This window comes from Pelodiscus sinensis, chromosome 10, assembly GCF_049634645.1.
Source record: "Pelodiscus sinensis isolate JC-2024 chromosome 10, ASM4963464v1, whole genome shotgun sequence".
Taxonomy (NCBI): Eukaryota; Metazoa; Chordata; order Testudines; family Trionychidae; genus Pelodiscus; species Pelodiscus sinensis.
In genome coordinates, this window is record NC_134720.1 from 46,983,820 (window position 1) to 46,996,954 (window position 13,135).

Consider the following 13,135-nt stretch of genomic DNA (forward strand, 5'->3'; position numbering starts at 1 on the left):
AGTAGCCACTTTAGAGGCTACTGCTCTAGTGAACAAGCCACACTCAACTGGCCAAATAACCATACTGTTCAAGCCAACTAGCCACACTCAATTGGCCAAATAGCTATAAGTGGCTAGTGTGTTGGACACTACATCTTTAAACAGTTAATCCTTTGAAAATCCCACAGAAAATAAAGTGTCACTAAGGCTACAAGATAATTTTGTTCCACTGGTATAGTTAAGGACAGACCTCAATTTGATTTCTGTAGCTTATGCTTTTTTTTTTCTCCACAGCTGGCAGACTAAAATCATTTTGTTTTTCCTTATGAAATACATACATTTGCTATGGAAACCACCGAGACAAACCTGGAGGCCCACCATGAAATTTTTATGCAGGCTCTTCTCACATTTCATCAGGGAGGTCACCAGGCAATAAGTAACAGCTACATACTGATGGGTATCTTTAAGGTATTATTTATATAACATTCACATATTTTAAATGACCATTAACAAAATTACAGAGGCCACAACTGAGTCTCATTCAATTTCACCTATAAACCACAAATGGGCCAAATGTTCTGCTACTGTATATTGCTGGAACTCCATTTAAGTCAATGAAATTCTACAAGTCATTACAAGCAAAAAACACTGGCCCAAGATTGACTAAATAAAATGAAACCACAATGAAAGAATTTACAATGCTGTGCTGGATGTTATTTTATTAACTTCGAATTAAAATAATACATTTGCAGTTACCTTACTGATAAGATTCCTTTTATATAATTCAGTTACATAAAACAGAAAATACAATATAATCGTTTAGCATAACTTCAAATCAAATAGAAGTAGTTAGCATGAGTTTTCCTTACCTTTCCTCCCCCTCCCCGAACTGCTTTAATCATTACTGGATACCCAATTCTCCTGGCATGTTCCTTTAGACATTTATCGGACTGATCTTCACCATGATAACCTTCAATGATAGGAACCCCAGCAGCAGACATTATAGCCTTCGAGGTGCTTTAAAAAATATGGTTTTATTTAAAATAGCAATGATAATACTTGTTTCTTACAACAGGCCTCTGATCAGTAAATGCTGCATGTGCTTAACTTTACTCATAGAATCATAGAATCATAGAATAATAGGACTGGAAGGGACCTCGAGAGGTCATCGAGTCCAGCCCCCCGCCCTCAAGGCAGGATCAAGCTCCGTCTACACCATCCCTGACAGATGTCTATCTAACCTGTTCTTAAATATCTCCAGAGAGGGAGATTCCACCACCTCCCTTGGCAATTTATTCCAATATTTGACCACCCTGACAGTTAGGAATTTTTTCCTAATGTCCAATCTAAACCTCCCCTGCTGCACTTTAAGCCCATTACTCCTTGTCCTGTCCTCAGAAACCAAGAGGAACAAATTTTCGCCTTCCTCCTTGTGACACCCTTTTAGATATTTGAAAACCGCTATCATGTCCCCCCTTAATCTTCATCTGAGCAGTCCCATTTAAGCACATGGAAGTAGTCACGTGAGTAAAGTTATACTGAAGCATAAATGTTTTTAGGATTGGGACCCTAATTCAGTGTAGTTCAAGATGTTTTTTTTTTTTTACTCAACAGCATAAAAGGAACAGGAATAGAAAATATACACAGTACACTAGTTGAAAATCACACAGGACATTAGTATTCATTGCAAAATTAATCTCTATGCAGGTACATTAGAACCTCTAATCCAGCAACTCTGGAAAACAGGGTATCACAGACTGAAGATTTTACCAGGCCAGGGAGGGCGCTGTGGGGTCTGGGTATGAGGGGGTGGGATGGTTACTTGGCACCGTGCTCCCTGGTGCTTATGTGGTTATGCCCTCCCTGCCACTCCAAGGTACTGTCCCCCCAAACCTCTATGGGAGCATCAGGGAAAAGCCTCAGGGGAAGCATGTCACTGGGGGGAAGGGAAAGGGGAGGAGGAGTGGCATCACACAGAGCTGTTTTCTCCTCAGTACCACAGAAACTCCCAGATTAGGGCCATTCAGAGTGCAGAGGTTCAGGTGTACCAAATTAATTCAGAGACTATGTTTTATTCTTGATTATTTGTCAAAGGGTTCTTGATTAAATATCTACTAACTTCCACCATCCCATTTATATCTCAGACTCTAGTAATTTTCCTTTGGCCCAAGGAATGTGGTATAGGCTTCTCTTCCCATCAACATCGTTCAATAACTAATCCTGACCTAAAGGATCCTAGATCAGCCTATGCATGTAATTATTAAAATCTTATTAACTTGAAAAAGCGACGAGGAGTCCTGTGGCACCTTATAGACTAACTGAAGTGTAGGAGCATAAGCTTTCGTGGGCAAAGACCCACTTCGTCAGATGCATCTGACGAAGTGGGTCTTTGCCCACGAAAGCTTATGCTCCTACACTTCAGTTAGTCTATAAGGTGCCACAGGACTCCTCGTCGCTTTTGCAGATTCAGACTAACACGGCTACCCCTCTGATTATTAACTTGAGACTCTTGATTGTATTCATCCCAGAACTATGAAAAGTTTGGAGCACTGTGCAATAGGCTAGATGGAAAAGTCAACAAAAATATGAAGGGCAAAAGTACTAAGTAAAAAAGTCTTCATTAACAATGAAGACAAATTCACTAACGTGTAAGTTACATATTTTTAAGTAAGTAACAAACCAGAAACAGGTACCTCTTAATACCCATATCTCTGATAGCAGATGAAGGAGGGCCTATGAAAATGATTCCCTCTTGCTTGCACAGCTCTGCAAACTCTGTGTTTTCTGAGAGGAAACCATACCCTGGATGAATAGCCTAAAACAGAATGAAGATTGTCAGCCTACTTTATACCAGTATAACCCACATCACCATAAAACTACAGGTTTATATAGAAAGCTTTGTTGGCAAGGGGGAGAAACATGGGATGGAACATACCATGGATAAAAACCATCAGTCATCAAGAACACAATTAAGAAAAACTAGGGGGAGGTGCCCCCTGCTCACTACGCTCGCCAACCCCCGTCTTTGGGAGTAAGCAAGCTCGTCTCTTCCTGCAGCGGCCAGGTCCCACGTCAGCCCCAGCCTCTCAGCCTCCACCCCTAGCTGCTAGGAAGGGGAGGGCAGGGGGCCGCGCTAGCCCTGGCCTCTCATCAGCCTCAGCCCTTGCCTCTTGGCCCCCCATCCTCCTCCCTGGCCTCTTGGAACCCCACTCACCCCCCCCCCCCAGCCCCCCAGCTCCAACCAGGTCTGGCCTCCTCTTGCCAAAAAAGATATACTGGCATTAGAAAAGGTTCAGTGCAGGACAACTAAAATGAGTAGAGGTTTGGAACAGGTCCCATGTGAGGAGAGATTAAAGAGACTGGGACTTTTCAGCTTGGAAAAGAGAAGATTAAGGGGGGATATGATAGAGGTCTATAAAATCATGAGTGGTGTGGAGAAAGTGAATAAGGAAAAGTTATTTACTTGCTCCCATAATATAAGAATTAGGGGCCACCAAATGAAACTAATGGGCAGCAGGTTTAAAACAAATAAAAGGAAGTTCTTCTTCACACAGCTCATAGGCAATCTGTGGAACTCCTTGCCTGAGGAGGTTGTGAAGGCTGGGACTATAACAGGGTTTAAAAGAGAACTAGATAAATTCATGGAGGTTAAGTCCATTAATAGCAATTAGCCAATATGGGTAAGGAATGGCGTCCCTAGCCTCTGTTTGTCAGAGGATAGAGATGGATGGCAGGAGAGAGATCGCTTGATCATTATCTGTTTGATTCACTCCTTTTAGGACACCTGGCATTGGCCACTGTCGGCAGACAGGACAATGGGCTGGATGGACCTTTGGTCTGACCCAGTATGACCATTCTTATGCCCCTCCCCATTCTCCTCCCTGGCCCCTTGGCCTCCCATTCTCCCCCAGTCGCAGCCAGTCCTGGAGCCTCCTCTCCTGTCCCCATTCCTCTCCCCAACCTCTGAGCTCCCCAATTTTCTCCCTGGCCCTCCCCATCTCCCTGGCCCTTCCCACAGCAGCGTGTGCATTGCTCTGCAAGATGCTTCCTGCATGGAGCCTTGGGGTTTTCTCCTCTCTCTGCTCTCCTGCAGGAAACAGGCACTGGTGCGCTAATCTTGCAGGCGGAGTGTGGGGGGGTTCCAGGCCAGAGCTCCAGGCATGTGGTGGCCCCAGCGCACCTGGGCCGAGCCGCCGGAGGCAGTGGTTCCCTGCTGGGTCCCAGCGCATCGGGTCCCCCAGTGCACCGAGGAACTGCTGCTGCCACCCCCTGGCCCTCCTTCAGGGAAGCCAGGGGCCAGAGGGGAGCCCAAGGTGCCCCTCCCCAAAGTGGGGGAAGGAGAACCCTGAGCCATGGCTGTCTCTTCCCCTTCTGGGGACTCTGTTGAAGGTGGGGAATGGGGCAACGTAGAGCGATTTGATGACATCACTCTGTCATCCCACAGGAAAAACTTTTTTTAATATATAGAGAAACTAAAGGGTAGGTAGGTACTACAGTTAAGGTAAGGGTGATAAATAATTATAACAAGATTAGCAGTCAATGGTTAAATTAAAGGAAGCTGTTTATGTTGCTTCATTCTTTTGTAACTTTGTGCAAGGTATCTATTTAGCACTTGCTCCTATAAACAGTTATGTCCACAAGTATAATTAAGCCAGGCAGAATTTGATTTTTAAACATATAATTTTAAAAGAAAATATCAATGTTTATTTTGAAGTGTTTTTCTATTTCATGAATTTAAATTTTCACAGTTGAAAGAAATCATGCAGGAGTATCAGGCAAAAGGGTGGGTCAGAATTTTTCAATTACAGATGTTGATTTCAAAAAGCCAAAATGTATAACTATCAGCGATATTCAAATGCGTGTATTTGTGTAAACATGTAACCACTGAATTTTTCAATGATTATACGTTTACACGCACAGGGGGGGTGCGGGGGGGGGAGGCAGGAGTTGGTGCTTTTGGGGAGCCAGCATTTAAGAGACAGCAGAGGAGGGGAGGGGGTTGCATGTAACTGAGAGGGTTAAACAATAACCAGTGAGCCCAGGCTCTCTAATAACTATTAAAATATAAATTATCAACATGATATCAAAATATACAAAGTAAATATCCTTCAATCAAATTCTAATGAATTATCAAGCAGCATTTTTCTTAGTTGTCCTATCTATACATTTCAATGATTATTAACAGGGATTTTTTTCCCAGTTTTTATTTGGATGGTGACAATGATGTTTATTGACATTTACCAATAAAAACCTGATACTCTGAAGCCTCAGTATAGCTAGTTCTACACAGAGTCCCCTTGACATCAGTGGTACTCTGCTCAGAAATAAATATATTCATAGGAATAACTGTGGGATAGAGCCTTTAAATTATAATGTAAGTAATCTGGGGCAGAGAGTGGTTTTATTACCTGGGCCAAAGCCTGCAAATATTTCCACTGGAGAATAATATTACTTTTATGAAAGTACTCATATATGAGTAAAGCTAACTAAGTACATTTTGAGCTTCAGGTTTTATATAAAGGACCTATGACATTTTATGGTGCTTGGATAACATTTTCAAAAGTGCCTAAATGACTGAGGAGCCTAAGTCCCATTTCCAAAAACTATCAGCATTTAGGATCCTAAGTCTTATTGATGTTGCTTTTGAAAGTAAAACATCACTACTTTTGAAAGTATTATCTTATATGCATAAAAAAAAATCTCATGTATCTATGTTTTGATCAAAGCACACAACCTTTAATTTAAAATGTTGCTATTTTAACCATAAAAAGAAAGCATCTTAAAACTACATTGTGAGGTGAAAGATACAATAAGCTCAGAACAGAAATAAAGAGGTACTGAATGAGATGTTTAAAACAAAACAAGCTGCACCTTACATAAGAACTGTCATAATGTGTCAAACCAAACGTCCATCTAGGATTGACAGTGGCCAATGCCAGCTGCTTCGAAGGGAATAAACAAATCAGGTAATCATCAGATGATCCATCTCCTGTTCCCCATTCCCAGCTTCTGGCAAACAGAGACTAGGGACATCTTACATGAAGAAACATTTAGGGCACTTTCCTTGGTACTTTTATCTTTACTTTTTAATGCAAACCCAAGATTAAATTAGAATTTTCCCATGGACTCAGAGGAATTAATTTAACTGTTCTTACAAGAAGAAATACAGTTGTTCATAGGGAAATGGCACTATAAGGCAGGCCAAATCAAAGTGCTTAATGTAGGAGGGACAGTGTAATTATATTTACCTGTGCTGTTGACATTTTGGCCACCTGTATTATTTTTTCCATTGCTAAGTAGCTCTGCTGGGAGGCAGCTGGACCAATGAAATATGCTTCATCTGCCTATTGTAAAAGAAATATATTTTACTATTGGCTCCGTTATTAGATGGCAGAAAAGCAAATTTACACCTTTATCCTCTATACAAATGCTAACACAGAACAATTTAAAATGTCTTCAGAAAAGAATTCAATTGGGTGAACTTAATTTTACGATTTTTTTTTAGAGAAAGAGACAGACCACTAGCCACTAACCTGTACCTTTCTTGGGTTTAGACAGCGAAACTGTCTGCTGGTTTTGTGATGTCTTCAGAGGTCTAAAATAAAACTAGATATATTTTTGTTTGTGATTCAAGCAAATTTTGAACCTAGGTCTTCAGAAGTGAAAATCTACTGCACTAGACCACTTATACCTCCTTTGGTATTGATATAATTTAAGAGAACTCTTCACCATACAATTTTACTTTCATTTAATAATTAAGGGCCTGATCTTACAAAATTATGCATGCAAGTAACTTTATTCACATAAGCAGCCTCATTTAAGTCAATAGAACTACTCATATGAGTAAAATTACTCAGATGCACAAGTGCTTGCAGGATTTGGCCTTACATTTTTAACTAGTATACTTCACCATTGCAACATGCATGGAATTCTTGTCTGCATCACTGTAAACTGCTACAGACTTCAGACCCATCTTTCTGGCCGTCCGCATCACCCTGCATGCAATTTCTCCTCGATTTGCAATGAGGACCTTCTCTATGTTTCTTCTTTCTGTTTAAAGAGAGAAAGTCAGGTTGTACACATTTATGACCATTTCCATGTTACACAATATAAAAATATTGTCACTGTTTTCATTATATTACCAACTTCTATTTTAATCTTTAGTATATTATTTAAATACCATATTGATATGCTTTTTTAAAAAAATGACCCACTATTATATGGATTTTGTTCCCTTTGTATCAAAAAAGGTCTCTAGAGAAAGGAAATTACAAACTTTATCCTGTAGACAGATTTCACAGGGAGACCAGCATTTCTTAAGTTGGGTGTCCTGAACCAGAGGGCAGTTGCTGAGGGGTCACAAGGTAATTTTAGGGGTGTAACAGTATTGCCACTCTTACTTCTGCAATGCCTCCACAGTTGGGTGGCTGGAGAGTGATATCTATTGGTGGGGAGCACATCTCCAAAGGCAGTGCTGGGGCAGCAGCAGTGCAGAAGGGTGGAAATATTGTAACATGCCATCCTTACTTCTTCACTGCTGCTGGTGGCGGCTCTGCCTTCAGAGCTGGGCTCCTGGCCAGCAGCTACAGCTCTTTAGCTGCCCAGCTCTAAAGGCAGCGCCACCACCAGCAGCAGCATAGAAATAAGGATAGCAGTACCACAACCTCCACTATAGCCTTGTGACTCCCGCCCATAACTCCTTTTTGTGTCAGGACCTTACAATTACAACACCATGAAATATCAGATTGAAATAAGTGAAATAATGAAATTTACAATTTTTAAAAATCCTATGACTGTGAAATTGACCAAAATGGACCATGAATTTAGCAGGGGCCTACTTATAAAATAAACTCTAACTTTATAATTTCTCCTTTAACTAATGTTTTCACGTTAATTTCAATGTTATTACAGCACAGATGGATAAAGAAAATAGCTTAATACCTATGGTCGAAGCAAATTTCAAGCATCTTTGTCCCCAAATCCATTTTCTGCACAGAACAGTAAACAAATACAATTATAATAAAGAAAAAAACATTAAAGTATGATATAACTGAGCTATTTCTATTCTTGGGTGAAGGAAGGGCACTACTAATACAATTTTGAAGTTTTTAATCTCTTAATATTTACATAGTACTGGTGGCATACATGAAGACATACAATTGGCAAAGTAGGAAACATAAAACAAGTCCCTCCTAAAAAAGGAAGTTACATGCACAATAGATCACAATCCAATCAAAACAAAATCAGAGTATTAAGAGACAGTAAGATTGGAATACGTTTACAAATAGATTTTTTTATAAGCTTTTAAAAAACAGTGAGGCCAAAGTGTGGCATTTATTAAACAGGAGGAGGTTCAAGGCATACAGCACCACTTGAAAGAAGGTATGAAGTCTTCAAGAAAAAAGGAAAGGTTAGTTGGAAAGTGGAGGTAGACTCAAGAGAGAAGGAGATGTTGCAGAGAGTAAAGGAAGAAATGCAATCAGGTTAAGAAACTTTGATTCTGAATAGTAGGTTCTTGAATCAAATACGGAAGTAGTTGATGCAAATTAGAGATATTTAAGTAGAAAATATTACATTAGCAAAGAAAAGTTTTAAGTAGTATACTTTTTAAGTGTTTTAATTAGCACATATTTAGACTGGTTCATTGGGAAGTTGAAAAAAACACATACAGTAAAGTCTCGGTTATCCGACCTAAATGGGACCAGAGGATGGTCAGATAACCGGAAAATGTCGAATAATAGGGACAGCGCTGGCTCGTGGTGGGGTGGGGGCCCGGCGCGTTCTGGCTGAGGGGCAGGAGCAGAGGCGGCTGAGGGAGGGGGCCTCCCAGGCGGGCTCTGCTCTTTGTCTCAGTGGCAGTTGGCGCGTGCGCTGCTCCCTCCCCGGTGGATTCCGGATGCTGCGTCCTCCCCCTTCCTCTACCGGACCTGCCCAAAGCCCCGGCGCTCCTGCCTCTCCTCAGCCCGGTGGCGGCCCCTTCCTTTGCCACACACTCCACTCCCCTTCCCTTCCTGCCTCGGCCCGGTGGGGCGGGCCCCCGGACTCTCCCCTTGCTCCGGCCAGGAGCCGGGCTCGCTCCGCAGGGAGGCGGCTCCCTCCTTCCCCCCCCGAGCCCGCAAAGTTTTGGGAGGGGGAAGCGAGTCTGGGCCCACTCCTAAAAGCTGGGCCCGCTCCTAAAAGCAGAGCCGCTAACGCGGCAGGACAGCCAGGATTGGGCCTCAAGCGGGGCAAGGGCATAGTACACCTGAGCGCTGGGCGAGCCTGCAGTGCAGGCATGAGCTGCCCCAGGCGTAGGATGGGGGGGAGGGTAAGGTTGCCGAGCCCGCGCTGCGTGTGCTGGGCTGAGGGGACCCCGTAGACCCGCCAACCAGAGCTCCTGCCCAGCCCTGGAAAAAGGGAAAGCAAAGCCATTGTGGTGTGAAGCATCCCTGGAGCCCCTTGCCGTCATGTGACGAGCGGCACCATCAGATAAAATGGAATGTTGGAGAAGTGAAGGTCAGAAAATCGAGACTCTACTGTACTTGGAAAAGATTACTAGATCCTGATAGTTCAACTTGGACAATGAGTTTAAGACATAACTTTAGTTAATAATCCATGCATTTGCTAAACCACACCAACTAAGGGGAATGAACAAAATTTGGGCAACCCCTTCTGCATAAGCAGAAGCAGTACAGAAGAGATATTCAGCCTACAATGGGTTGAGTATGGATGAGATGAATATTAAGCACTGCTTAGGATATGAATGCACAGCAACTAGATACCTGTAGCTAACCCATGCCAACTGACAGCCTCCTGGGGGCTGGGCTGTTTCATTTCTGTGCAGATATGCGGGCTTGGGCTGGGCTCAAGGTCAACATGAGATGGCAGAGTCTCAGACTTCAAGCTCCAGCCTGAACCTGGATGTCCACACAGTAATGAAACAGCCCTGCAGCCTTAGGTCTAGTCGGCTGCAATGGTCAGTAGCAGATTTTTATTTACTATGTAGATATACTCTTAAATACCACTGAGAGGTGCCTTAGTAATAGCCCAGGAAAAATATAAAAGTCACCACTGGGGGTAGGTTCTAAAACTGAGCTTGATATTGTTTTCTTTTATGTGACTTGCTAAACTGTACTTGGAAGATCAACTGTACTGAGATATTTATTATGGCACTATTAAAAATATCTTTTGTGAGGGGATTATTTGTCTTCACAGGAGAGAGCTATTTTGTTTGCAAAATGTTAATGTTATATGGAAATGTCTCATCAGTGAGCATAAAGGGCACATTGCATGCATTCAAACATATTTCTCCACACGAACCCTCTCCCCCAATTTAATCAGTAACCCATTTTATCAGTTGAAGATAGCAGGAACTGAAAGATGCTTACAAGAACTGATTGAGCCCATCACTCTTATACCACCACCACCATCTGGATACATATTACAAAACTGCCTTGTTTTCTGCATGCACTCTGCATTCCATAATCACACTTTTTATGCAAAAGTTAGTTTTCTCTCTCTGTTGTGTCCCGACATGTCGACTCTACAGCTGGAAGGCACAGATTCCAGCTCCAGGAGACACACACAGGCTATGTCTACACTGGAGGCTTCTTGCGCAAGGATTCTTGTGCAAGAACACATCCACACTGCCATGTGTGAGATGTGCTTTTGTGCCAGAGTGCCCATGGCAGTGTGTCAAGTATCAGAGGGGTAGCCGTGTTAGTCTGAATCTGCAAAAGCGACGAGGAGTCCTGTGGCACCTTATAGACTAACTGAAGTGTAGGAGCATAAGCTTTCGTGGGCAAAGACCCACTTCGTCAGATGCATGTACTTCCTTGTGCAAGAAAACTCCGATGGCCATTTCAGCCTCGGGCTTACTTGTGCAAGAAACCCCTGCTGAGAGTCCACACTGCCCTCTTGCGCAAGAGCTCCTGTGCCAGAGGGCTTACACCTGTTAAATAAAAGAGCGTAGCTCTTGCACAAGAACCCTTCTCTTACCATGTTGTACAGTAAACTTCCGATAATCCGGCACCTTTAGGACCCAGGGGGTGCCGGATTATCAGATATGCCGGACTATCGGAAAGGGGGGCTGAGGAATCTAGGGTGGTGTGGGGATGGATGCCACCTCAGACCCCTCATAGCCCCCCCTTCCGATAGTCCAGCTCTGCCCTAGGCGTCCCCGATTCAGCCGCTGCTGGTCAGTTTCAGCAGCAGCTGAATCGGTATGCCTGCAGCAGAGCAGCTGGGATGCTGCCGGGTTGGTCCGGTAGCGCCACCCCTTGGTGCTGCAAGATCAACCTGGCAGCACCTCAGTTGCTCTTGGGGACGCCTCGGGCAGAGCAGCTGGGGTGCTGCCGGGTTGGTCCCACAGCGCCACCCCTTGGCGCTACAAGATCAACCTGGCAGCACCTCAGTTGCTCTTGGGGACGCCTCGGGCAGAGCAGCTGGGGTGCTGCCGGGTTGGTCCCACAGCGCCAAGAGGCGGCGCTACCGGACCAACCCAGCAGCACCCCAGCTACTCTGCCCCAGGCATCCCCAAGTCAGCTGCCGCTGAAACTGACCAGTGGCTGACTCCGGGAAGCCCAGGGCAGAGCAGCTCCAATGGTCCAGCTGCCCGGAGCACTTCTGGGTTCCTGATGGTGCCGGACCACTGGAGTTTTACTGCACTGCAAATCTTCTTGCGCAAGAGCGGGCGGGCAGCGCGGACGCTCTCCGGAAGAACGGCCGTTCTCGCGCAATAACCCGCCAGCGCAGACACAGCCACGCAGACTAGCTCGGGTCCAGCGAGGGCACCAAAACCAGGAGCGCAGCCCCGCTCATGCCAGCAGCAGGCACTGGCGGAGGAGCCCATGCAGATCTAGGCTGCATTCAGCCGGGCTGGCCCCGCCGGCTCCCTACCCGGGCCCCGCAGAGACGCGGACTCCGCCCCTGGGGACTATTTTCCCTACGGCCCCGAGCACCGCTGGCTCTGGAGAACGGGGCTCTCGGGGCGCGCGCCCACGTTCCGCGCAGGAACACCGACCGCGTGTGCAGCGGCACCCGCCACCCGCGCGCAGAGCGCTCCGCCAGCCCTCAGCCCCCCCCCCCCCCGAGGGGGCGCTGACGGAGACCGAGCTCCGTGGGGGAGGGGGGGCGCGCTCGGAGCTGCCGGGCACTCCAGTGTCCCGAGGGGCTCCGGGCCGGTCCCCGGGGGCCTCTCCGCGCCCCGCACTCACTGGTGCTGCAGTGCCCATAAGCAGCGGCGGCCCCGCTCTGACACCAGCACCGTGGCCGCCATGTCTGCGCGGGGACGGGAGCCGAGCGGGGTCAGACCTGTTGGAACGCGGAGGGGGCGGGACCGTGTCTGTCAGTGCCGGGAGGCGGGGCCTGAGCGGCCAGTGGCTCAGCACGGGGAGGGGGCGGGGCCGTGAGGGAAGCTGTGGGCGGGGCGTACAGGGAGGCCCTTGGGTTTCCCAGTTCCATGGAGCCTGACGTGGCTCAACTTGGTGGGGCTGGGCTGAGCATCCCAGAGTCACACATTGCCCCCCCCCCAGGCAGGCACAGACCAGCCCTAGCTCCAGGCACCCCCAAACTGCCAGCTGTAGTTGAGATGTGGGCACTGAACTCCACAGCTGGCTCTGATGGGTCAAAACTGTCAAGGACTCTAGCCCAGATGGCTCAGTTCATTGTCTGACCGCAAAGAGACAGGCAACACCAGCAAAGTCTCTTTATTGAAGAGTGCACACAACAACAGAGAGCAGCCGTCTCCAAAGAGAACCAGCCGCGATTTTAGTAACAGGGAGGCTTATAAAGACAGTACTATCGTGTCATAAGATCTTCACCCAAGCAACCCCCCCCCCCTTCTCTTAATTATAAACTTTTAGTATCTATGTATATCTTGGCCAACCATACATTGTGGCCAGAAGCGCTTCATAATGCATCAGCTACTTTCTTATCAATCACGAAAGGCAGGTACCAGGAACAAGGAGACAAGGGATTTGAGCACAAACAAAGGGCAAAAATAAGGAGGTAAGATTAGTGAAGGGGAACAGAAAAAGGGAGTTACTTACCAGTTCCCAAAACAAGCTGTTCTACTTACAGTAGGTACAAATATGTAATTTATCACTTATCTTACTTCTATAACCATGGAGGGTGCGCCTCTGTTTGAACCACATTCCTGGTTCTGGTCAAGAATACT

General features: G+C 45.7%; 1 protein-coding gene across 1 annotated transcript in view; it reads right to left on the reverse strand.

Moving 5' to 3' along the window:
- Window positions 1-12,304, reverse strand: part of MCCC1 (methylcrotonyl-CoA carboxylase subunit 1) — a 37,135-nt gene extending 24,831 nt beyond the window's left edge. Inside the window, exons 1-6 of the mRNA XM_075938053.1 lie at window positions 12,174-12,304; window positions 7,921-7,967; window positions 6,890-7,029; window positions 6,228-6,323; window positions 2,673-2,794; window positions 849-996 (exon numbers count right to left, since the gene is read on the reverse strand). Coding sequence (XP_075794168.1) covers window positions 849-996; window positions 2,673-2,794; window positions 6,228-6,323; window positions 6,890-7,029; window positions 7,921-7,967; window positions 12,174-12,235 — 615 coding nt within the window. The 5' untranslated portion in view covers window positions 12,236-12,304. The remainder of the gene's footprint in view (window positions 1-848; window positions 997-2,672; window positions 2,795-6,227; window positions 6,324-6,889; window positions 7,030-7,920; window positions 7,968-12,173) is intronic.
- Window positions 12,305-13,135: the final 831 nt, after the last annotated feature.